General features: G+C 38.0%; 1 protein-coding gene across 1 annotated transcript in view; it reads right to left on the bottom strand.

The window, feature by feature from the left end:
- Window positions 1–24573, bottom strand: part of LOC146482308 (symplekin-like) — a 41194-nt gene that overhangs the window by 11292 nt on the left and 5329 nt on the right. The window contains exons 2-25 of the mRNA XM_085107173.1: window positions 24385–24447; window positions 23742–23795; window positions 23019–23092; window positions 22445–22571; window positions 21794–21844; window positions 20811–20866; window positions 20086–20149; window positions 19210–19361; window positions 18268–18365; window positions 17535–17593; window positions 11627–11663; window positions 11377–11435; window positions 11223–11263; window positions 10185–10230; window positions 9153–9428; window positions 8489–8599; window positions 7762–7816; window positions 7193–7242; window positions 4473–4511; window positions 4005–4116; window positions 3864–3892; window positions 3318–3375; window positions 2196–2382; window positions 1000–1081 (exon numbers count right to left, since the gene is read on the bottom strand). Of these exons, the coding sequence (XP_084963299.1) occupies window positions 1000–1081; window positions 2196–2382; window positions 3318–3375; window positions 3864–3892; window positions 4005–4116; window positions 4473–4511; window positions 7193–7242; window positions 7762–7816; window positions 8489–8599; window positions 9153–9428; window positions 10185–10230; window positions 11223–11263; window positions 11377–11435; window positions 11627–11663; window positions 17535–17593; window positions 18268–18365; window positions 19210–19361; window positions 20086–20149; window positions 20811–20866; window positions 21794–21844; window positions 22445–22571; window positions 23019–23092; window positions 23742–23795; window positions 24385–24447 (1980 nt within the window). The remainder of the gene's footprint in view (window positions 1–999; window positions 1082–2195; window positions 2383–3317; window positions 3376–3863; window positions 3893–4004; window positions 4117–4472; window positions 4512–7192; window positions 7243–7761; window positions 7817–8488; window positions 8600–9152; window positions 9429–10184; window positions 10231–11222; window positions 11264–11376; window positions 11436–11626; window positions 11664–17534; window positions 17594–18267; window positions 18366–19209; window positions 19362–20085; window positions 20150–20810; window positions 20867–21793; window positions 21845–22444; window positions 22572–23018; window positions 23093–23741; window positions 23796–24384; window positions 24448–24573) is intronic.

Raw genomic sequence — 24573 nt, 5'->3', positions numbered from 1 at the left:
AGAAGGTGGCACGAGTTTTGTTAACCAATCACAGAGCGCAATCAAGCAAAACCAAAGCAAACACGAAATTACTTGGGACGCTCAATTGAAAACCGCTCTAACACCTACGGGAGTACAATTACAGAGAGAAAACGAAACTGCGCCCTTCCACCTCCATGTCGTTCTTCTCACAAAGTAAAGTCTACCACTGCTCGTTGTCTGGGTGTTTATTCGGCTGATTTTCTGCAACTTTCGCCAGTTTTCAGTTTTACAGTTTGGATTACTGTCAAGCACTTTATCATGAGCCTCTGGCTCGGGAAATTGCGCAAGCACTTCTCGTGTTATTGACATTAAATTTGGAATTATTTATTCCTTTTTTACCGCGAATCTTATTCATTTATCTATCATTTGTTTTATTTCACCAAAAGAAAGAAAGAAACAAACAAACAACAACAACGACATCAAAAATTACAAGGTTAAAAAACAACAACACGCAAATTATACATCAAGATCATAAACTTAACACTACTTTTATAGATATATATACGAAATTGCCTTCGACGCTCAATTGAAAACGGTTCTATGTCTTGTGTTTCGCGTTTGCTTTGGTTTTGCATTACTACGCTCTATGATTGGTTAACAAAACTCGCGCCACTTTCTCAACCAATGGGAATCCAAATGAAAACCAATCGTGTTTTGGCCGCACGCGTTTTCTCGCGCTTGGCGCCAGTTAAATGTATTTGCTTCGAATTCTGATTGGCTCGTTGCGTTGTCTATAGCTGTTGCGATTGGAAAGAACAATTACTTTGGTTTTGGTTTTACGACACTCAATTGGAAACCGCTCTCTAACAAATTCATGTTTAAATTGAGCCTACGTCTTTGGACAAAATCCTTAAGCATGACGATTAATTAAAAGCTCTTCAGCAGTAGTTTAAAGCAGTGCGGTTTGTTTCTCAAAAGCGTTTAGAATTTTCATTTAAACTTTTGATTCTTGGGCCGGAGTGAAGAGCTTTAGCTTACCAAGTCCTCGCAGTACATCCTGATAGCCATGACAGCTCCGTCTGTTAGTGAAGGTATGTCCAGCAGGATGCGAGTAAACAATCTACGACAGAAATAACCATCAACAGTAACCCTTCTGAGTTTTAACATTTTTATTATACCTTTAATAATAACTGAACCGAGAGTAACAACACCAAAAAATCAGCCACAAATGAAGTGCGGTGAACGGTGGAATAAAACGTCGCTTAAATCTATAAACTAATACTGATTCCAACATGCTCTACCTGTAAAAGGTGACCGAACTGGCCAAACACCAGATTGGTAGGAAGAAACGGCGTTTGCATAAAAAACAAGGATGAAACATTCACCTTTCGCGTGCTCATTCACGTTCTCCATTAAACTTTGAATTTTGTCACCCTCCGTTGTTGCTTGAAGAGAAAGTTACGGAAATGAAGAAATTTACAACGCCGTGCATTGATATTGGTTTTCACAACAGACGTTGTGTTATATGGGCTGCTGGTGGTCGTATTCACCTTTTCAGCTCGAATAGTCGTCTCCTAAGCAGCCCTTATCAGGGTCGTCACGCAACGCTTCGAAAGCTGTTATCAGGATCGTCACGGAAGCGTGGCGTGACGACCCTAATAACAGCTGCATACGGATACTACCCCAATGGTGAAAAGCTATCTAACTTCTCATAATACTATCGACGCTTTGAAAACAGGTTCTACGAATAAAAGAAATGATCGCTAATTGTCAAATGCCTTGATGTTTAGAGAAATTCTCCAAACTAGCTCCATGAGAAACATATGGAGAAGAGTAAAAGGTTGACGGGTTTTCGTTGTACTGACCTAATTTAGGGACATTGCAGTGAATCTGCTAACATTTACAGTACCGCTCAAAAGTAAGTTACCAACATCTCGCGAGACGCAAATCATGTCTCGCGAGACGCGACTCTCGTCTCGAAAGACCAGACAGTATTCTCACGAGGGCCTTAAAAAGAATAAGTACGAAAGCTTCACCTTCTTGCGAGGTAAAACGCGAGTCCGAAAAGCTAAGAAAATCCATTTCGCGTTACTATTTCCAAAACAACGTAAATCAGCGTTAATTTCGCTCAAAAATTAAAACCGATCGTCGGACTCCAAACGGATTGCACGAATCAAGCTAACACAGAAGCATGTGAAACGATGATTTGGCCGAAAGTAATGAAGGACACTTACTTGTCCTTGGTATCTAGCTTGGAGTACAGTCCATCCATGAGACTGAGCAGACATTCGCTGTAGGATTGGTTTGATTCCAGTTCATCTTCGAGTCCATCGCTTTCTGATGCACTGTACTCCTGATATAACCAGGACATTAGAAGATCATAACGGGCACGGATGTCCTCCTGAATGAAGTCTTGAAGGACTGCGACAAGTGTGAGAAGAGAAAAAAAGGGTGAGTTACAGTGCGGCGTGCAATGGTTGTGAATACTTTTAATTGGTAATGGTAATGGTAGCTATATTTACACACGGTAAATCCTTGAGTAAAGATTATAAAGAGATAAAAAATAAGATATAACCAAAATCATCCCTAGCTAAACTAACCTAAAATACTATTAACCACATACTAAAGGCTGCTTTACAAGGATGCCGTGTTCAAACTCATTCAAAACTGTGGTGACGTAGATTAAATTTAAAATCATGTAAAGATGTTGCTGCACGAGGGTCACTGGATAGGCTGTTCCACAACCCGGCTCCACTGTAAGAGAAACTCTTCTTTAAATAATTGGTGCGGGGCTGCGGAAGAGCCAATTTATTTTCAGTATTCCTTAATCGATATGATATTACGTCGTTTCGAAAAACAAATCTAGAACTCAGATATTCAGGGGTCATTCCATGTAAAGATTTGTACACCATAACAGCAGCTGATTCCAATCTTTGGTATTAAAACGTATTAACGTATTATTATTTGGTATTAAACGTATTAAACTTTTCGATGTCGTGTTTTCATAAAGGAGTATCGAAATCTGTGGGAAAAAGATAAAAATCCTTTATTTGCTTATAGCACAAGGTGCAAGTGGGGTCGAGCAGTCAAACTTGACAAAAAAATTATCAAGATTTAAATCTCAATTGGCAGGAGGCAGATTGGTTAACTATAATACAAGCGCAGCTGAAGAATTGAATTTGGGAATACGGTGAAACAAATCCAGCAAGCGGCCAAAGCGTGACTCCAACCCGGGTGTTCCAGTCCTCTACCCACTTGGCCACGCTGCCAGCTCCCAAAAGCCCCTTTACCCACAGATTAATGAACAGAAACAGGAATAAACAAGTAACTAACAAACGAACATACAACGACTGCACCTGTTCTCAAATCACCACCAAGCTGTGTGACCAGGCCAACAACGAGATCGATACGTTCCTGAAATAAGAAAAGGAATCTGTATCAAGCTAAAACATATATCAAGGAACCACTGTGAATCCAAGCATACCGGAACGAATAATTCTTGCGGAAAACTAGTTCTTCATGTCCCGCAACACGCTCTAAGCAAGAATGAAGGCCCAAAGGAACAAATACCGAACTTAAGCTGCGACGATATCAATAGATGTTCTAAAAGTCCGTTTTCGCGACTTCGAAAAGAACGCTCCTAAAATCTGGAAACGGAATACCCATGGCGGAGGTGACCTGAGAACTACTATGTCTGTGCGCGCGAACGGCCGCGTAAGATTTCCCGCCAAAAATTTCCCAATCTGTGTATTCTGAGTAAACCGTATTCCTTCCATTCTGCTCATTCTGCTATCGGGAGCAGAATGAACAGAATGATATTCCGTTCATTCCGTATATACCGTTTATTCCGAGTATTCCTATTCCGGAATAGTCCCAAAAGAACGCGCCCTCAGTTCTCTCACCTGGATTACTCCACTTCGAGCTGCACTGCCTGAATATTTAAGCAAAAAACATATCATAAACATTTAGTTTTGTTTGTATATGAATGAACAAAAACCCAAGCACGAAGCCTTGCTTTGATAATGAGGCTCAAAACAACTCACTTTCAGCTGCCAGTATTCTATTCACTGCTCCAGCCATCATTTGCTGTCTCTCTTCCGGATTCAAAATTCTTGTCACGTCAGATAACTTGAAAGGCTTGATCTTGCGCATGCGCTGTAAAAAATGTCAAAATTACACAAAGATCTTGTGCTCACCACATGAGTCACCCATAGCTCAGTGGTTAAAGCATCCAGACTAGTAACTGGAAGGTTGTGGGTTCGATTCCCGCTGGGGGCTCGGAATTTTTTCCGAGAATTTTCATCATGTACCATTATCTATTTCATTTTCATAGGTTGGCTGGTCCACTAAATCTTCATAACTGTTCAACGAATACCCAAGCCTTTTGTTCAGTGAGCAACAAATGTTGAATATCACTTGCTGTACTCATTTATCTGTTCCAGGCCGTGGCTAATATATTCTTTGAACTAAATTCTCTAAAAGGTCAGGTGGCAGGATAGAAATATACTTACCAGTTGTGGGACGGCAGGTTCCTTGGGCACAAATGGTGTCTGCCGGAAAAAAAAGTAACAATACTGAAATTTAGTATAAAATATACCTAATGTACAAAGACGGCATGTAACCAAAATATACTGATCTAGTACTTGCTAGATGACCAGACAAAATTATAATCAAGGAACCAAATATTTGTTTTGCGGTCTTTAGGGGAGTGGTCAGACAGAGGGTGTGAGTGCCACCCCTCCCCTCCCCCACTCTTTACCCAAGGTAAGGAATTTAAGGAGGCTCGAGGCAGTTTTTTTGGACTTAGGGTGTAAGTTTTGAAATTACAATCTCGCGTACAAGATAAACTTCGATCTCCTTTATACTACATCATCATTTCAACATATGATCAAAGTTGATTTGCTCATCGGTTTCCAAGCAACAGCTATTACCATAGCAACGGAAGCGCATAGCCTCTCATTTTAAACATTGTCGATTATCTCGAAATCTAGTCAGACACTTTATGACGAAACTTTAGGGATTTAAACTACTCAATCTAGACAACTTGTAGGCGAAATTAGAAAAAAATCTGTAAGAGCGTTTTCAAGTAAATAATGAATCAATTTTAACGGGGTTATTTTGCTTATTCTAGCATTTTTCACCAATATCTCTGGCAAAATAAAACTTGACACTTTGTCTTTTCTGTCAAAGGATCTTTCCTGATAGGAAAACATTCTAAACGTTTGTTGAGCTTCATGGGTGTCTCCGATTTTAAGATATTTATGTTTAAAAACAGTGAAAATAAAGCGCAGATGAATGAAAAAGTTTCTACTTTGCATAAATCGAGATATCTTTAAAATACCCCGGCAAATTTTTCTGTTAAATTACAAGCGGTTAGAGTAAGAATTCTTTTCGATATTCACGCAAGTTTTAGGCTCAAGAACCGAAACCGGTGTTAGATAGGAAGGTTGAATCTTGGTCAAGTTTCAGTCATTATTCGCTTTCTCCGAACAATAATTTTGTTTTGTTTGTCCCGGTCTGTCCACTGCTATTCACGTGCTGTGAATATTTATGATTACGCGAGGTCGTGCAAAAGGTAACATTTACATAGATATATGCTCCTGCTTCTCAAATAAATATTCAAAGCACGTGAATAGCAGTGAAATAGACCGGGACAAACAAAATAAAATTTCTTGTTCGGAGAAAGCGAATAACAAGTGAAACTTGACCAAGATTCAGCCTTCTTATCTAACACCAATTTCGGTCCCTGAGCCTAAAACTTGCGTAGATATCGAAAAGAATTATTACTTTAACCGCTTGTAATTTAGCAGAAAAATCCGTGTGGATATTTTAAAGATATCTCGATTTATCCAAAGTAGGAACTTTTTCATTCATCTGCGCTTTATTTTCACTGTTTTTAAACATAAATATCTTAAAATCGGAGACACCCATGAAGCTCAACAAACGTTTAGAATGTTTTGCTATCAGGAAAAACCCTTTGACAGAAAAGACAAAGTGTCACGTTTTATTTTGCCAGAGATATTGGTGAAAAATGCTGGAATAAACAAAATAACCCCGTAAAAATTGATTCATTATTTACTTGGAAACGGTCTTACAGATTTTTTTCTAATTTCGTCTACAAGTTGTCTAGATTGAGTAGTTTAAATCCCTAAAGTTTTGTCATAAAGTGTCTGACTAGATTTCGAGATAATCGACAATGTTTAAAATGAGAGGCTATACGCTTCCGTTGCTATGGTAATAGCTGTTGCTTGGAAACCGATGAGAAAATTAACTTTGATCATATGTTGAAATAATGATGTAGTATGAAGGAGATCGAAGTTTATCTTGTATGCGAGATTGTAATTTCAAAACCTCCACCCTAAGTCCAAAAAAACTGCCTCAAGCCTCCTTAAAGAGGCAAGATTAAACGTTGTTGAAGATGCTTAAAGTTTATTTCAGAGCACACGAGTTCAAAGTTTTCACTGTGTCTTTGATCGGGCCTTTCCATAACCACAAGTTTTCATTCCTCAATTGAATCCTTTTCCGTCCTTGCTTTAACAAAGTAGTCAAATGAAAACGATTTGCCACGCCTTCATTTTCAACAAGCTCCGATTTCGTACGACTCTGTGAGCAAATGATTCCTTGGTTGCGCTATGTACTGCCACATACCGCAACAAGAAACATCCGATCGGAGGTAGTTTCCTCCGTAGTGCTTTTCGTCGTACACATGAAAAAAATTAAGGAGTTTTAGCAACGACAACGGCAACGACAGCAAAAACGTCATTATTAAAATGAGTTCGCGTTCTTTCAAACGTCGTCGCGATTATCCCAACTCGCTTTAAATGTCAAATGTAGGTGAAATTTCCTTGAATCGAATTCTGGGAGACCGCACCTAAGTTTAGAAAGAGCGAAAAGAAAAAATTCGTCGTCGTGTGTTGACGTCCTCTATAAAACGTCCCATTAAAAAATTTCACGTCCTAGTCGTACGTGCAGTGACGGTAAAGAAATATAACAAAAAGTATAATACACGTGCAGAGTTGTTGTTTTGGTTACAAGCCTATTGCTTTTTTGACGTTCTCGTTGTCGTCGCCTTCGTCGTCGCTAAAGCTTCCAATAAAATAATCTATAAAATAACAGAGTCAGATCTCCAGTGTTAAGTCGTGGAAGGATGACCTAGTCAAAAGCTTAATAATTAGCGTCTTTGTACAGGGAACCTCAGCTTTGGATCGAGCCAAAATTTTCAACCAATCACCTTCTTTATATCCAAAGGTCTCTTCTCCTTTGTTACGTCAAAATGACCGCCTGCAAGATAATTATGGAAGAGATGTGATTAACTGAGATTAACAGAAAAAAATATTGCTAGCCGTTTTGGCCACTTTTAGAGAGATTTAGAATCGCGTTAACGGCAAACGTGAAGTTCGCGTTTATATTTTCTTGAAAAAAATTAGTACACAGATGAAAATAGTGCAAAGCAATTCTGACCTTTGATGCTAACACAAAACTACTCAATTTTACCGAGAAAATGAAAACAGCGAGCGGCAAATGAAGGATAAACATGGTCATGTGGTCATTTCTGCCGTCCGTCGTAATTCTTAATCTCTACCTAATTCTGCCTTTTTTTATTGAGCTACAACTTTACTAACAACGCTTTTACAACAATTTTACATTACAACTACAGCTACAACTAATACTGCGTTTCAAGTACATATTTTTATATATTCCCATTCAGTTTGATATACTTAGCTCATGAACGTATTACACTTACTAGTCAATTAACCTGCACTTACAAGAATACGATTTAAACTAATTAATTCTAAATACCTAGCATCCTCTTCAGTGCCGAATCCTCTTCAGCTTTAGGTTGTCCAAAAATAAACTGGCAAAAGGAAAGAAATGATATTAAAATCTCGCTATTAAAAAAAAGCTTCAGTTAGCAAGGCTCCATGTAGTGACATGGGCTGGTCTAGTGGAGAGTGCATCAGGCTTTTGACAATCAGTGGGCTTTGCATCAATGCCTTGTTCTGTTAGAAAAGACACTACACTGTATGTTTTACATTTTTCCTCTCACTCATAGAATGTTCAGTATGCTGTGCAATGTCAATCTGTTTTTCGCGCTGTGGATGAATTATCCTGAACTGTGATCTCAACAAAATAAAACTCGAGCTCGAGATTTTTATCGCATAGAAATTGTGAACGAATAATCTAATAATTGTTTTAGTATAGATCTACTAGTCGCTCAAAACTTAACAAAAAGATAGATTCGCTTTTTTTTTTATTGATAAATGATATAAATAGGTCACCCCACCACACACTCTTAGGCTACTCACTCTACTCACTATCTACAACAGAATAGATATTGAGTAGCATAGCCAATAAGAGAACAGCAGTCGCGATAGTACGCTAATAGATTTATGCTGAGAAGCAATACTTTTGTTCTTGAAATTAATGTTTTTTGTTGTTTCTACAGTATTGATTTTGCATATATTTAGGAGAGAAAAGGTCATAAATCAAAGTGTAAATTTGTGGTGATACATGTATGAAAACTCACCATTGGGTTTTCCTCAACACCCGGTGCACTGTTTCCGCCCCAGGCCCCTGCTCCGCCAATCACAGGGATGGACATAATCTCGGCCTCCTTCATTCTTGGATCATTTTGAGCCTGAAAATCAACGCGAACAAAACATTGAACGATCAGGGAAAACGGGACAATAGACCTGCCGCTGCATTGTTTTCTAAGGTTGGCAGCATTGTTCTGTTGTTCGTTCTTTTGTCCTCTCGACCAAGACGTTGCAAGCGGTGCAGGTCGCACATGATTTCCATGTCGCTCACTAAAATTGTTTTTGAAAGATGGTAACGAAACGTCTAAGTCGAAACTGAGGGACAAAAATGTTTCGGAAGAATCTCTATTGATTAGTAGCTTAATTCAAAGTTCAAGTTAATCCAGGATTAGCTTAATCGGGCTTTGAACAACTGGGCTCAGTACAACAGGGCATACACAAACGGTAAAATATTGTTTTTTGTATATGGATCCCTAAAACAGCGTTCACGTAAGCAGTTTCGACAGGGATCATAACATCCGATATCTCTATCAAGTATCGATATTTTCAGGGATGATATCGAGTATTTGGTATCGTTATTCGGCCCACCCCTGAAATACAGTGATTTTGCCTCCCCTATCCCCATCCCCACGAGTTTAAAACACTAAAACGTACCTTTCTCAAGGCCTCCATTCTCTCGTAGCCTTTTCCAACCTTGGCAGCATTCATCTGCGTGGCCAAAAGACGGGCAAGATGCACCACCTGCGCTTGCCCGCCTGCTGCAGCAATAGGGGTGTATGTATCATGGAAGTGTGACGGGAGGCTGTCAGGGAGAGCTAACATGCTGACCAACACAAGGTCAGTTACGGTCTCTTTATTCAGCCTGGGGATGATATCCTGCGCTGTCATTTCAACGGCATCTGACGTGGACATTGTCTCGATCTCTTCAGTCTACAAAGACAAAGGATAAAGCTACGGTTATAAGCCAGGGGTGTTTGAACAAACAGGAAATAGATTAGCGCGCTTGGGCAAGATAGTTAACTTAGATAATGCTATTACAGTGGAACCCCGTTAATACAACCACCTTCGGGCGGTGAAAATGTCGTCGTATAAACGGAGTGGTCGGATTAACGAGGTTGTAAAACTAAGGAAATGACTGGAGTTTCAATTCGTTCGGAGCATAAAAAGTGGTCGTAATAACGAGGTGGTCGTAAGGCGGGGTTCTACTGTATATGGAAAAAGTCATTTGGGAAGTTGTGTTCACAGGCGGGTCAATTTGTCAGGTGCCTGGCCTTTAAAGGGGCAATATCATGGACGATATCATGATTTTGGGCAAAAATTCACTAAATCTAAACTTTGAACACTATGTTAGTTAATTTCTAAATCGCTAATTTAAAGAAATATTAATAGACGAAAGGTTGAACCAAAATAAAGTACAACCGTTACCGATACTTAGTGCGTTACGACAGCGAAAATTGAAAACGTCGGCCCGACGTTTTCAAATTTGAACACATTTTTATTTTGGTCATCTACCGGCGAAAATATCCGTGGATAGTTTCTTTGCATTCTGATAGTCTATTAGTGGAATTTTGGTCATTATGTCTTGGCTGCTAATAATCAACCGAATAGCGCCTTTTCGATTTTCAATGTGTTACTAAAAATAGAGTGATATTGTCCCTTTAATTAAACCCCTGATTTACAACTTACATCAATTTTTTGCTTTTTATTTGAAAGAGTGGCTTCTGGTTCAGGCCTTGGAGACAAAACAGCATGAACAAAAAATTATTAGTAATCATTGTATAATGCAATTCCAGGAATTTGATTGGCTAGTGGCCACAGTATATGCCCAAGAAAGAGCGACCATTTTATTGTCTTCTGGTTGTTCTTGAAGAGCGGAATCAACAAGATCTAGCAATATTTCTTGATTGTTTTTAATAAAACAGCAATTCCACTCGCGCTTGTTGGATGTGAGATGATTATAGCTAACTCGACGCTACGCACTTCATTCACTATCTATCATCTCATATCCAACGCGCTCTCGTGGATGGAATAATTGTTAACCATTTAGTGGACATCACTAGAACTATTCATGAACCAACAGTCTGAAAAACAGGTTCAAAACAAGGTTTGTACTCTTTTTTTTTTGGTAGGGTACTTCACTTCAGCAGAGTTTACTCTAGAAATTGGCTCCTGGGTTTGGAGGAACATTTTACATCACAGGGAGCCAAAGACAAATCATTTTAACTTCTTGTACAGACAAACTTTGAGAGAACAGAAGTTAGAAAAAATGTGATTCTAAGAGAACTGCATTCTGTGGTATAGAGATAGTGGAATGTAACTGTTAAGCACAGCAAGACTTTACCTTTTCTGGTCTAGTATGCTTGTACAGGCTTAAACTTGTGCATGCTCATACAAGCTTGTACTAATGATTGCACTTGTGCATGCTTGCACTTTTGCTAGCGCATGGTTGCACTTTTGTTTGCATACTTGTATTGGTGCTCATGCATGCTTGCACTTTTGTTTGCATATTCATGCTGGTGCTTTTGCATGCTTGCATAAAAGTCTTATACTGGTGCTTGTGCTTGCTTGCACTTATGGCTGTGAACACTTGGGCTCGTGTACATATGCACATGTACATGTATGCTTGCACCAGTGTTTTTGCATGTTTGTGCTTGTCCAGACTAAAAGTAATCAATCAGAAACTTTTCATGATAAATTGGCTTAATTTTGTAGTTGGACACCAACCTTCTTTTCTCTGCACTAGGTTTTGGCATGTTCCTTTGAAGCTGTGAAAATTAAGGGAAAAATAAATGACACATTTTAACAAAATGGATGGAGACACAATTTAATACATTTTAAAAAATCTGAGGTCATTCCTTTTTCAAATTGCTATACTAACCTCAGCCTGTGAGGCTCCAAGATCTGTTAGTAGCGTTGTTATTTGTGGAAGAAATTCAACTAAAAGAAGCAAACAAACATGCTTTTGACAATCAAAAGACATTTTCCATATTAAGTGAGTTCAATGTAAGAAAAAATATTGTCATCTTAAAGTTACAGTGCACAAGTGCATTGCCTAAAATAATCACAAAAGTGTGAGATGGAAGATTTCTGACAGATTACATGTTCAAAAACTGTTGAAGGAGTCCTACCTGATGAAGGATGTTTCAGCAAATTCATCAGGTGAAGCTACAAAAGGTGAAAACATAAACTCTGTTATTCTAAGTATTATATTTGTGTTTACTAAAAAAAAAATGGTTTCTTTTCAGGCAGTTCACAATTTCAGTACTGAGATCTATAATCCATTTGAAGCTTAAAGGGACAGTATCACGCTATTTTTAGTAACACATCGAAAATCGGAAAGACGCTATTCGGTTGGTAGCAGCCAAGATATAATGACAAAATTCCATTAAAAGACTATCAGAATACAAAGAAACTATCCAAGGATATTTTCGCCGGCAGATGACCAAGAACACTTGTCCAAGACATTGCATACTTGTCCATCTCAATATGGACTAAAAATTGTTACCACTGAGGGTAAAAGTTACCCAGTCTTAACCAATCAGAGCGTCGCATTTCTAAAAGCCGTCACAAGCGAGTAATATTTACCGGCGAGAGTAAACTTTACCACCGTCAAAATACCAGATGTTCCTGAAATGGCTTTTACCTCTTACCGAAATCGATAAATAAGGTGGAATTTCTTTAAATTTAGATTTTCCCTAAAACAATAGGGTATTCTTATTCGAAAAAACCGTGAAATTCATTTTTATACACAGAGGCGATGGCGGGCTTTCGAGTAACATTTACTCCGTAAAGTAAACATTACCAGCGACAAAACACGCAAGCGACCAAGTGTTTAAGAAATAGCAGTTTTTTTCGTGTATTGATGGATATATATTATAGATGATACTTCTTTTCCTCTTTCTAAGGAAAGTAAAGTATTCTCTGGCGAAAAAAGTGAATAAAGGTTTGCACAAAACGCGTGGCATAGCAGACGAAAGGTCACCCGAAGGTCAACTGACGGGAGTAATTATGATTACATGCAGTTGAGGATGGCTACTGCCGCGATTACACGCTAAACAAAGTTGTTTCAAGCAGTATTTTGCTGCTGTTTAGTTTTCAATGAATACAGACAACGTAATTTTATCTATTAATTATAAATCGGAACGCGCAGAATTCTTTCTAGCAGCGTGACTTTTGCGCATACGTAACGTGACAAATTTGTCGCCAAAAGTATCCGGTGTTCTACAAAGGTCATTCACCGAAATCTTGAAGAAAGATACGACAAAATTACGTGAAATTAAACTCTTCAATTCAGTCTCTAAACGTAAAAAGGCATTTTACTTTCGACAACATATGACGCTTGCCTTTTTGCTGACGTCTCGTTTCCTTCTGTCAAATCTTTTTTTGACCCCGAATATATTTCAGTGAGTGTATAAATAACTAAAAATATTATCGCTGCGCTTTGATCTGAATTCCGGCTTGTCTGACTGAATTAAACCTTTACAGGATTTCGGTTTATGAGTTATTGCATCTCTCTATCTTGTTACACTGTGGCCTTTTCATCTTCACGTTACTTTACATGAGAGTGATGTTTTAAAGAACTGAATTCATGCCATCTAGTTCTCATCGACTCAAGGCGAACGCATCATGAGTGTAAAATGCATATATCTTATTCGATGGTTTTACATATAATACGCGCGGATATTTTGCGAGTTGCGTAGTATTTTTCCGAGCCCCGAAGGGGCGAGGAAAAATACGAGCAATGAGCAAAATGTCCGCGAGTATTATATGTAAAACCATCGAATAAGAGATTTATTATTCCACTACAAAAAGATTTTGTTATTTTGGCTTCTCTGTTTTGGTAACAGTTTTCAAATGCACCCGGCATCAACTGTCCATCGGTATATGGCGCGTACGAATGATGTAAACAACACAGAAAGCCAGTTAAATGTCTTTAATTTGATTAGATAAAATGAAAAGATAAATGACAAGTGAAACTTGTTTTCGAGTCTGCATCGTTTCAAAAACTATTCTTCGTCCAGTCCGGACATTATTGCTCCTTTTTTCTGCCTTTTCCGTCCGTATTCGCTCTGTTGTAAACCGGTCAAACCGGGACACTACAGTGTATTACGGTCTCATATTTTGCGCGTTCTCTTGACCTTATTTGGTGAAATGACATAATAGTGGAATAATAAATGAAATTAAATCAAAATGGGAACGTTTGTTTACATTTTGACCCATAGTATGGTTTAAGCGTTAGGCTCGTATCTGAGCTATTTAGTCTTTAAATCATGGTCATTCTAAAGAAACATGCAAATTACAGCGATATCTAAACTTTATACGATTGACGATTGACGATTGACAGCGGTGATGACCGGCGTCTGAGCCTGAATGCAAGTGATTCCGACCTCTTGATGTCTTCTCTTCTGAACACTCAACAATACATCTTGGTACCCGTAATAACTCCATAGAATATGTTTCAACACATAGACTGACTGTGATATTCCACTTCATTTCGCTGCGTTCACTCTTTTCGACAAAACGTGGACACAAATCCAACACGACCATCCACGTGGCCGGTGCACTTTCTTCCCGCGCATTCTAGGGTCATTTTAACTCTTGTTGCAGTCACCCCTAAACGTGACGCTAGTTTAATTTTTGCCCGGGCCGTTTTTAAGAGGAGTGATTTCTCAAATTGATTGCGATGCACTTTAGGGAGTGAGTTCTGTTTTGCTTTGAGCCGGCCTTGTGTTAAAATATGGCGGAATGAACTAAACGCATTTGCAGAAGGTCTCAGTGACACCTAAGGTAGTTGTTACTCAAGAGGGTAATGTTTAAATGACATACTCCTGACTATTGATTTGTCTCTAGATTGAAATATTACGATACCTATGAGAAAATAATCAGTTTTTCCTCTTACTCAACTTGGGTAATTGTTACTGAAGAGAGGTATTGTTACCGATTCTGCCGCCAAGTAACATGCAAACGGAACCACCCACAGAAGCCACCATTTATTCCTCGATACTCCCCTTTTCACAGTTTTCCGTTTCATTGAAAATCAACATGACACGGAAAGGGTTTGGAAAGTAACGAATGTTGGAAATATCTGATGCTACATAGATTTCGCTGCTTCTACACAACGCTACATAACCGTGTTTCAGTGGTCGGAAATAGAAATTTCTCAAACACCTCTGGACAGCAATGAAATAAATGTAAATACCACACGTTCGCAGTATGCAGGATATTTGTCCCATGAACCTAGTTTAATGGCCTTAAAGCTCCCACGAGTCTCCTCACAGTAGCTCAGTGGTAGAGCGTGCGAACCAGTAATCGGAAGGTCTTAGGTTCGACTCCTTATAGGAGCAATCGGATTTCTTTTTTCCGAGTGTGCCTGTGTCACTTTCTAGAATAATACATCATTCTCACCTCCAGCAAGTTTTCCCCTCGAGGGTTACGGATTAGCCAGTGCAGTGAAGCAAATTTCGCAAAGCGCTGAATAATAAGCGAAATCTGCTCCGATATAATAAGAAAAACGCCAAGACTATTGAATGACATAAAGATTTGCTAGCCAAAACGAAAACTGATTATTTTCTCATAGGTATCGTAATATTTCAATCTAGAGACAAATCAATAGTGAGGAGTATGTCATTTATGTGCGGTAAACATTACCCTCTTGAGTAACAATTACCTCAGGTGTCACTGAGACCTTCTGCAAATGCGTTTAGTTCATTCCGCCATATTTTAACACAAGGCCGGCTCAAAGCAAAACAGAACTCACTCCCTAAAGTGCATCGCAATCAATTTGAGAAATCACTCCTCTTAAAAACGGCCCGGGCAAAAATTAAACTAGCGTTACGTTTAGGGGTGACTGCAACAAGAGTTAAAATGACCCTAGAATGCGCGGGAAGAAAGTGCACCGGCCACGTGGATGGTCGTGTTGGATTTGTGTCCACGTTTTGTCGAAAAGAGTGAACGCAGCGAAATAAAGTGGAATATCACAGTCATTCTATGTGTTGAAACATATTCTATGGAGTTATTACGGGTACCAAGATGTATTGTTGAGTGTTCAGAAGAGAAGACATCAAGAGGTCGGAATCACTTGCATTCAGGCTCAGACGCCGGTCATCACCGCTGTCAATCGTCAATCGTCAATCGTATAAAGTTTAGATATCGCTGTAATTTGCATGTTTCTTTAGAATGACCATGATTTAAAGACTAAATAGCTCAGATACGAGCCTAACGCTTAAACCATAATATGGGTCAAAATGTAAACAAGCGTTCCCATTTTGATTTAATTTCATGCATTTTACACTCATGATGCGTTCGCCTTGAGTCGATGAGAACTAGATGGCATGAATTCAGTTCTTTAAAACATCTCTCATATAAAGTAACGTGAAGATGAAAAGGCCACAGTGTAACAAGATAGAGAGATGCAATAACTCATAAACCGAAATCCTGTAAAGGCTTAATTCAGTCAGACGAGCCGGAATTCAGATCAAAGCGCAGCGGTAATATTTTTAGTTATTTATACACTCACTGAAATATATTCGGGGTTAAGATTTGACAGAAGGATACGAAACGTCTGCAAAAAGGCAAGCGTCATATGTTGTCGAAAGTAAAAATGCCTTTTTACGTTTAGAGACTGAATTGAAGAGTTTAATTTCACGTAATTTTGTCGTATCTTTCTTCAAGATTTCGGTGAATGACCTTTGTAGAACCGGATACTTTTGGCGACAAATTTGTCACGTTACGTATGCGCAAAAGTCACGCTGCTAGAAAGAATTCTGCGCGTTCCGATTTATAATTAGTAGATAAAATTACGTTGTCTGTATTCCTTGAAAACTAAACAGCAGCAAAATACTGCTTGAAGCAGCTTTGTTTAGCGTGTAATCGCGGCAGTAGTCATCCTCAACTGCATGTAATCATCATTACTCCCGTCAGTTGACCTTCGGGTGACCTTTCGTCTGCTATGCCACGCGTTTTGTGCAAACCTTTATTCACTTTTTTCGCCAGAGAATACTTTACTTTCCTTAGAAAGAGGAATAGAAGTATCATCCATAACATATATCCATCAATACACGAAAAAAACTGCTATTTCTTAAACACTTGGTCGCTTGCGTGTTTTGTCGCTGGTAATGTTTACTTTACGGAGTAAATGTTACTCGAAAGCCCGCCATCGCCTCTGCGTATAAAAATGAATTTTACGGTTTTTTCGAATAAGAATACCCTATTGTTTTAGGGAAAATCTAAGTTAAAAGAAATTCCACCTTATTTATCGATTTCGGTAAGAGGTAAAAGCCATTTCAAGAACATCTGGTATTTTGACGGTGGTAAAGTTTACTCTCGCCGGTAAATATTACTCGCTTGTGACGGCTTTTAGAAATGCGACGCTCTGATTGGTTAAGACTGGGTAACTTTTACCCTCAGTGGTAACAATTTTTAGTCCATATGGAGATGGACAAGTATGCAATGTCTTGGACAAGTGTTCAAGATAGAGAGAGGTTCAAATTTGAAAACGTCTGGCAGACGTTTTCAAATTTCGCTGTTGTAACGCACTAAAAATCGCCGGTTGTACTATATTTTGATTCAACCTTTCGTCTTAGAATCACTATTAATATTTCTTTAAATTAGCGATGGAGAAATTTATTAACACAGTGTTCAAAGTTTAAATTTAGTGAATTTTGGCCAAAAATCATGATATCCCCCATCGATCTCCCATGATACTACCCCTTTAAGATGGGCCTTACTCTCATGTCCCTTATTCTGTAACTAGTGTCTTGAAATTTTGTATCACAGTATGAAAGTGTATTCACAAGTTGGGTAGCTTAGTCTTGGATAGGTTATCTCACTGGTCAATTACACACGTTCATTTAGATTTCCCTGACCATTAGAACACATGAGAAAATTTGAACCATTGACACATTGGACTTAGCACTGGGGAAATCATGATCAGGTAGGTCACAATTACTACGAGGATTATAAATTATATGAATTACATGTAAATGTCACAATATTGGGATTCAAAACCACGTTTTTTGTTTGTGAAAGAACGTGTACCTTGAGATTTTTCCGAACACTGCTGACTTGAGATTTGCTCAGAGAAGTGGGAAGATTAGCTGGAAATAAGAACAAACAAATAACTTTATGTGCCTGTAGGCTATAATAACAAAGCCTGCACTCAGCCTTTGAACTGAAAGGTAAAATTAATCGTACTTAATGGGAATGGTGTTTTCTGCTTAAAGCGGAGTGATCTGGAGTCCTAATGTCCACTGCTTAGAAGAAGGTAGGGAGATGGGAAGCTGGGTTTACACTCATTGTGGGGTTTCCTATGTCAAATATCTGGAGTAAGGTTGGGAACTGACTGATGTCACTCTGCACAATAAAAATAATAATAATTTGTGCTGTTCTGGAGACAATACCAGAGTATGATTCCTCTGACCACTTAACAACAATCATAACATTATTTGCCAACACTTATAATTAATTAGATTCTATAGACAATGGATACTTGTACAAATAAAAAGGTTGAGCCAATTATTTTTAGCCAAAAGCGTGCAATGACAAAAAATAACAACATTAAATAAATTTTGGCACCACATTTTCAAGGAATGACATGTGTGTGTGGGTGGGTGGGAATGTCTTCTGAATAACTACTGCACCACTGTATTAAACCCTTAGCAGGAAGTTTGAATCCTTAGAAATCAGAAACAATTACTTAATCACACTAGCTAATGTTATCTATGACTCAATGTTAATTAATTTCATTTACAGTATGTTGTTAGACGCCTACCATGTAGAGACTCAAATGCTTGAACAACAATTGACATAAAGGCTGGTCTTTGACGTGCGATGGCTGACAGAGATCCAAGGGCTGCCATCAGGTTCACACTACCGAGAGACATTTTAAGCAAGATTAAGATTAAATTGAGACCATAGTGTTGAAAAACTATCTGTAGTTGGGGGCAGGGGAGGGGGGCTTGGACAGCAAATTTCTTTATTGTCTTGCTAGGTTATGTGCATTTGTGTGCATTCCCTAATTACTGGAGGACTGTGAGAAGAGTAACTGATACACTTCCATCAATGTTGACGTCAAGTAACAATTATTGCTGTATGTTCATGTAATCTTTCTAAATGCATGGCTGCATATCCAGCATGGCTATGTAATTCTGTACAAAGTGGTTCTAACTTTTGAACTCGTCTGTGGATAAAATCCCTCAGTGTGACCAATTTAATTGGATGACTGTTATTTACATGTAGCAGATAGGTGATTCTAACTTTTGAGCCTGTGGATGACATCCTAAACTACATGTACAACAATTCAACTGAAAAACATTGAACAGTGGTTAATTATTTTCCTGTGGTGCTGTTTATTATGCTGAGGACCTGTACAAAGTGGTTCTGACTTTTAATTCTGAAATGAACTCCTAATTTGTGGCACACTCTCCTGTGGTGCTGTTTCATTTGCTGTATAACGTGGTTCTAACGCTTGAGTATATGGATGAAATCCCAAACTGTGACTAGCTATTTAGCAGAATTTTCCTGTAGCACTGTTTATAAATTGTACTCTCCAACATTCTCTAACATTTGAGGCTGCGAATGGAATCCTATTAAAGTATTACTATTCACCACCAAATGAAGGGAACCAACTATTAGTTTCCCCTGGATTTTTTTGTGCAGAAAACAAATCACAGTTTTATGTATGATCATGAATTTGTTTGCCATTGCAACAAACCTGGAGATGGTATGAGAAGCAATAAGTGTGAGTAGAGTTTCCAACATTGATCCTCCTTCTTCTCTAAGCTCTGTCATCTTGATCAGTGGGTGATTTCTAGGGACTATCTCCAGCGAGATGTCTGCCTCACCCTTCTTGAGTGACTCAGAATCCTACAAAATGAATAAAATTCAAAAAGCAAAACTGTTTAAAAAATAAAACTATTTAAATAAAGAGTTATATAATGCTGTCATTCTTGTAGTCCAACTGTGAATCATAATCATGGGAGTGACAGTTTTGAAACAAGAACGACTTTTTACATCTTTGGAAAAGAGGCTACATTGTACATTGTACATGGTGGATTGTATCTTAAAGGACGGTACCTACTAATTCACATTATTACAAGTTATTTTCTGTGTAATGAGGCTTTGAAGTGTAAGGAAAGTATCCAGTTACAAACTTGAGAAAATCTCTCTTTCTTTCTGTCTTTTGAAGTGATTTTCAAACTTCTAGCTGTAGCAGCTTGTCTTTAATTTGGGTGTAGCTGCCGTCCGTAATAACTAGCTTGGGTTTGTTTCATCTGTGTTTAGTAGTTTTTACTCACGGCTGACAGATCATTTGATGCAATGATATGACTTTGTGCATAAAATAATAGGTTATGATAATAATGATGACAACAAACTTGCCCTAAAGCTAAAGCGTGAAACACCTGGAAACAACTTTGTTTGTAATAATTTATTATAGCTTTTATAACTGTATACAGTATGTAATTCAGCCTCTGGCTGCCAAGTATATCAATAATAAAAGTAACTATCTATCTTGGGATGCGATAAAAAATACACTATTCGGCTCTTCTGATCTGTTCAACTATACAAATAATGTAAACTTAAGACACACCTGAGATTTCAGTGACTGCACCAGAACCAGCATCTCTATAAACTTGATAGCATGAGTTCTTATTCTGAAAAGAACAAAATAGAAACCAGCTGTCACAGGCACCAAAAATCATTTTCAGCTCTTAGCCTACGTGTACATTATAACTCTCACTAGTGGATGCTTACATGCAAGCTTACATGGTGAGTTTACATAATTATAGAAGAGGTGTCCGCTTGGGGGATATTAAAAAAAAACAGTGTTAATTAATGAACTTAAGCACAGACGTCTGTGAGCCATGCACGGCAACAGGAAATTGAATTCTCCCTTTTTGGAGCATTTTGATGTCATCACAATTCTGACGTCAAGCCACAGATGTCAAAACAAGAGCTTTTCCTGTCTGTGGTGAGGAGCAAAACTGTGCCAAAACACGAAACATTCAACTTCCGGTTACTGTCTGTGGCTCACAAACATCTGTGCTTATGTTAATGAGAGTGTATGTGGTCAAGACTGTAGGTTGCAACAACAAAACAGAATGTCTACTAAAGTGTACATGTATCTACAGCTGTACTTCTTGGAGGCCTGCTAAAAATGTTGCACTTCAATCCTACAAATAACAATGTACTCTCTTCCTAAATTTGTGCTCTTTTCTTTCTGCAACTTCTGCAATTTGTAATCTGCAGTAAATTAAAGTGACCTACATGTAGCTACATGTATTCAAAACAAACTAAGCTTGACGTTGAGCTTACCCATCATTATCAGACTCCAACATATCAATAATCTGTTCTTTGATCTGAATTAAGAGCTGTAAACAGAAGAACAGCAACAATGATCAGCACTGAAACTACAGGCTGTATATTTAAAGCACCAGGTTTACATGTACATGTAAGTAATGTTGCATCCAACAGGCCATTTGTGAGTTGTCTTGAACCTCACTGAGGAAGTGACGATTAGTGCAAAGCTTTTCATATGAAAATTTGTTTTGTTTGCATGTGAATGAAAGCTTATTTTGATGATCAAAAAACTATGCATAAAGCAGACCTCGCTTTCATAATGAGGTTCAAAGCAACTTGGAAATGGCCAATTCAAGTCATGTGACTACCTCTTATTTTGGTACATGCATACACTTTACCGATACAAACATGTTGGTCAACATTTTTTGTGGTGCAATAAAACTGCATCAGTCAAATACATGAACCACGTGATATACTTTACTGTTCATGTCGCAGTAGATTGGCAGGTGTCATTGGGCTGACACTCAACTGACAGTTGGTTGATGATCCACCCAAACTTGACCAAAATGCTAACCAAATACTAGCCAACATTTTGATTGACATGCCAAACAAGGGCAACTTTTTGTACACAATTTCCTTTCCTCCCTGCTTTTAGGGAGGTGGTGTGGGCGAGTTGTTACAGGCGTGGACTCGTAATCTAGCGTCCCCAGGTTAGAGTCCCTTCACTGACCTATGCTAGCTGGACTTGTTTCATGGTAGACCCCTGTTCAAATCCTGGGCCAAGCTTTGTTAACAGCCAACTGGTAAGCCTCCCTGCCAGTTGGGATTTTAAAGGAGTTTTTGTTTTGTTCGTTTAAAATATTTTGTTTCATGCACATGGTTCCACAAGCTTCTAGATTTAAATCTTACTGTGTACAAATAAATTTGCTTTACTTTAATCAGATTTAATTTGACTTTTTTTGTTTTTTGTTCTTTCAATGACCAACTAATCCACTTACCTCCCACATGTGCTCCAATTCATCTGATACCACCTTATGCTTGCAAATGTACTACATGCAATAAAGAATGCAGTAATCATCAATGTCACAGCATGCAACATTATGGAGGGTTACACAGGGTACATACTCTTTAGAGCTTTGAAATTCTATGACGTCACATGACCTTATCCGTGAGTTCTCCAAGTTTTCCATGACCTAAATTTGCCCATTTTCTTGGAAATCATCTTTCATTTTGGGTATGTTTCTACTACAGTATTTTCTTCACAAAAAAACACAACTTATTTTGTACTTTTTAATAAACATCATTTTCCATGACTTTCCACGTCCCACACCTACATGTAAATTCCATGACATTCCAGGCCTGGAAATGAAATTATAAAATTCCATGACTTTCCAGGTTTTCCATGACCTGTACATGTATGAACCCTGGTTACAGTGTTAAACATTTGACATAAGGAACAGTAAACGACAAAGAATAAACATTATTGCAGCCATACCTTTTACTTTAGACTCTCCACCCCCAAGCACCCCCCCCTCCCCCTACCCTCCAACTTAACAGTTGGACAAGTCTTGAAGTTTAGAGTTTCCATGTTGTTGAAAGATGTGTAAATAATGACCCGCTGGTGACAAAATAATTACAAATCTACCAACCTGCAGAGCAAACTTGTACAGCTGCGTAACACACAGCATGACTCGCTTCTGGACTGTGACATTTTCATCATTCAACATAAAAGCCAAAGTATTCTGCACTTTGCTCAACAACTCAATGTCTTTCTTGCTGCAAGGTTGGAACAAAGTGATTATGTAAGTACATTTACGCGTCTGTAATGGAAATGATTTTGATAATCATTATCAATGGTACAGCAGCAAATAGAAAAACTTTGGAAGCTTTTGATTATAATTATAGCAAAATGTTTTCCCTTAAAGTACTTCAAGAGATAAATAATAACTAACCATTCATAATGTTTTTATTATGTCTAAAAACAATTCGACTTTACAAAAGTGTCCAAAGATTGTGTGGGACAACGTTGATTCAGTGCATGAATGGATCTTCGGACATGTCTCTCCCCCCCGCCCCCCCTCCCTAATCTTTGATTACTACTAGTTTTTAACATCCTTATTAAATAGTGGAAAAGGTGATTTGTTTAAAGCACTGCTATAAATAATAATTATTTGACTACAATGCGGATACCTCTTTGCTAATAAATTAAATTAATTTAATTACCATGCTTCCTCTATGAATCCTACGACAAATCGACGCACATCTGCTGATCTGTCCTGCTGAAACACTAGGATTTCCTGCAAACAGGTCAGTGAAATTAGCAAAAAATATAACAATAAAATAGTCATATTGTTGCCTTAAATTTCACCAAGTGTCTCACCAAGTAGGAGCTCTTTAATTTAGAAGAATAAACAAAAGTAACTTAATTTATCATAGTTTTTTTTTTTGCTGTAAGTTTTGTCAGCAGTCATGTCACATGTTCAGGGCTGTTATGCTGGTATGTTGTCATCCAAATTTGTTTTTGGTTAAGAAATTTTCAAACCAGTTTTAAATTGATTTTTTTATTTTTTCATCATCTCGTCATCTCAGATTCCCTACCATAATCTGGAATGATAGAAAATAAAAATAAAACTAGCTTGGCAAATAATAATTTAGACAAGAAACAAATTCAAACCACAACAGCAACTCATACCATTACCATTAATAGCTGGAAAATCTATAATAATTATTCAATTCTGTTTCATCACTTGTACAACAGACAAAATGTATAGTGGACAAGTACTATAGGCAAGGTTTAAGCCACCAGTGAGAGAGAACCACTTTTAATGTCTGTTAAAAAAAAGTTTTGTCACCTTCAAAGTATGGAACTCATGACTTAGACCTTGCCTGTACATTCATGGGAGAACACTACATTATTAGATAAAGCATTTATTTTAAACAACTTACATCCAAAAAATTATCCAGCAGAGTAGGATCTTTATTGACAATGAACTCTTGCACCTGTAGAGACAAGCAACAAGACAGTACATTGTACATGTACAATGTATTTCTTGTCTGAAAGTCTGCTTATGTTGAAACAAATTTCCTTAAAACCGCAAAACATTACTTCACACTGTCTAGGCATCCCTTTTGATTCATTTTGGATACAAAAGGCTCTCAAGCAAGTAGCGGAAACTAATCAAAGCAGCAAGTGAAAGAGAAAAAGGGATAAATTATAAACATAATTTTTCATTTGTTAACCATTAATCAAAACCCTGAAACAAAACTACTCAGAAAGATTTCCGCACAACCCCATACATCAAAATTAATATACATGCACAACTAGCATGCCAACCCTCTTCTAAAAAGGGCAGGCATGAATACAGTTTGAAAAGCAAAATGCATACATACACTGTACGTAATTAAGTAACATAATTATTGGGATGTACGGAAATCCTGCCATTGAACTACTTCCCTGTCCTGGCAAATGTCAAACGCTAGTGGTGAACTTATCAAAAAGCTGCAGTTATTAAACTGGCAAACTGTCACACCAACTCTGTTACAACTGCACTGTTTCATTATGCACATGGCAGTACCAGTAAACTCATACCTGTTTCAGGCAATTTAATTTGTTGTCTTTTTCTAGTTGGGCTTGATTAAGTAAATCAATGACCTGAAAATAATCGTATAAACGCAAAGATCAAAGATTTATACCACCTGTACGATAGTTTATACTAAAATCCCGGCATAGTAAATCGAACGTTCGAAAATCGAACCCAATCGAACTCAATCGAACTCA

This window comes from Pavona decussata, unplaced genomic scaffold (assembly GCF_977016875.1).
Source record: "Pavona decussata unplaced genomic scaffold, jaPavDecu1.1 SCAFFOLD_46, whole genome shotgun sequence".
NCBI lineage: Eukaryota > Metazoa > Cnidaria > Anthozoa > Scleractinia > Agariciidae > Pavona > Pavona decussata.
The sequence above is the reverse complement of the archived record's forward strand: the minus strand, read 5'-3'. Positions and strand labels throughout refer to the sequence as shown.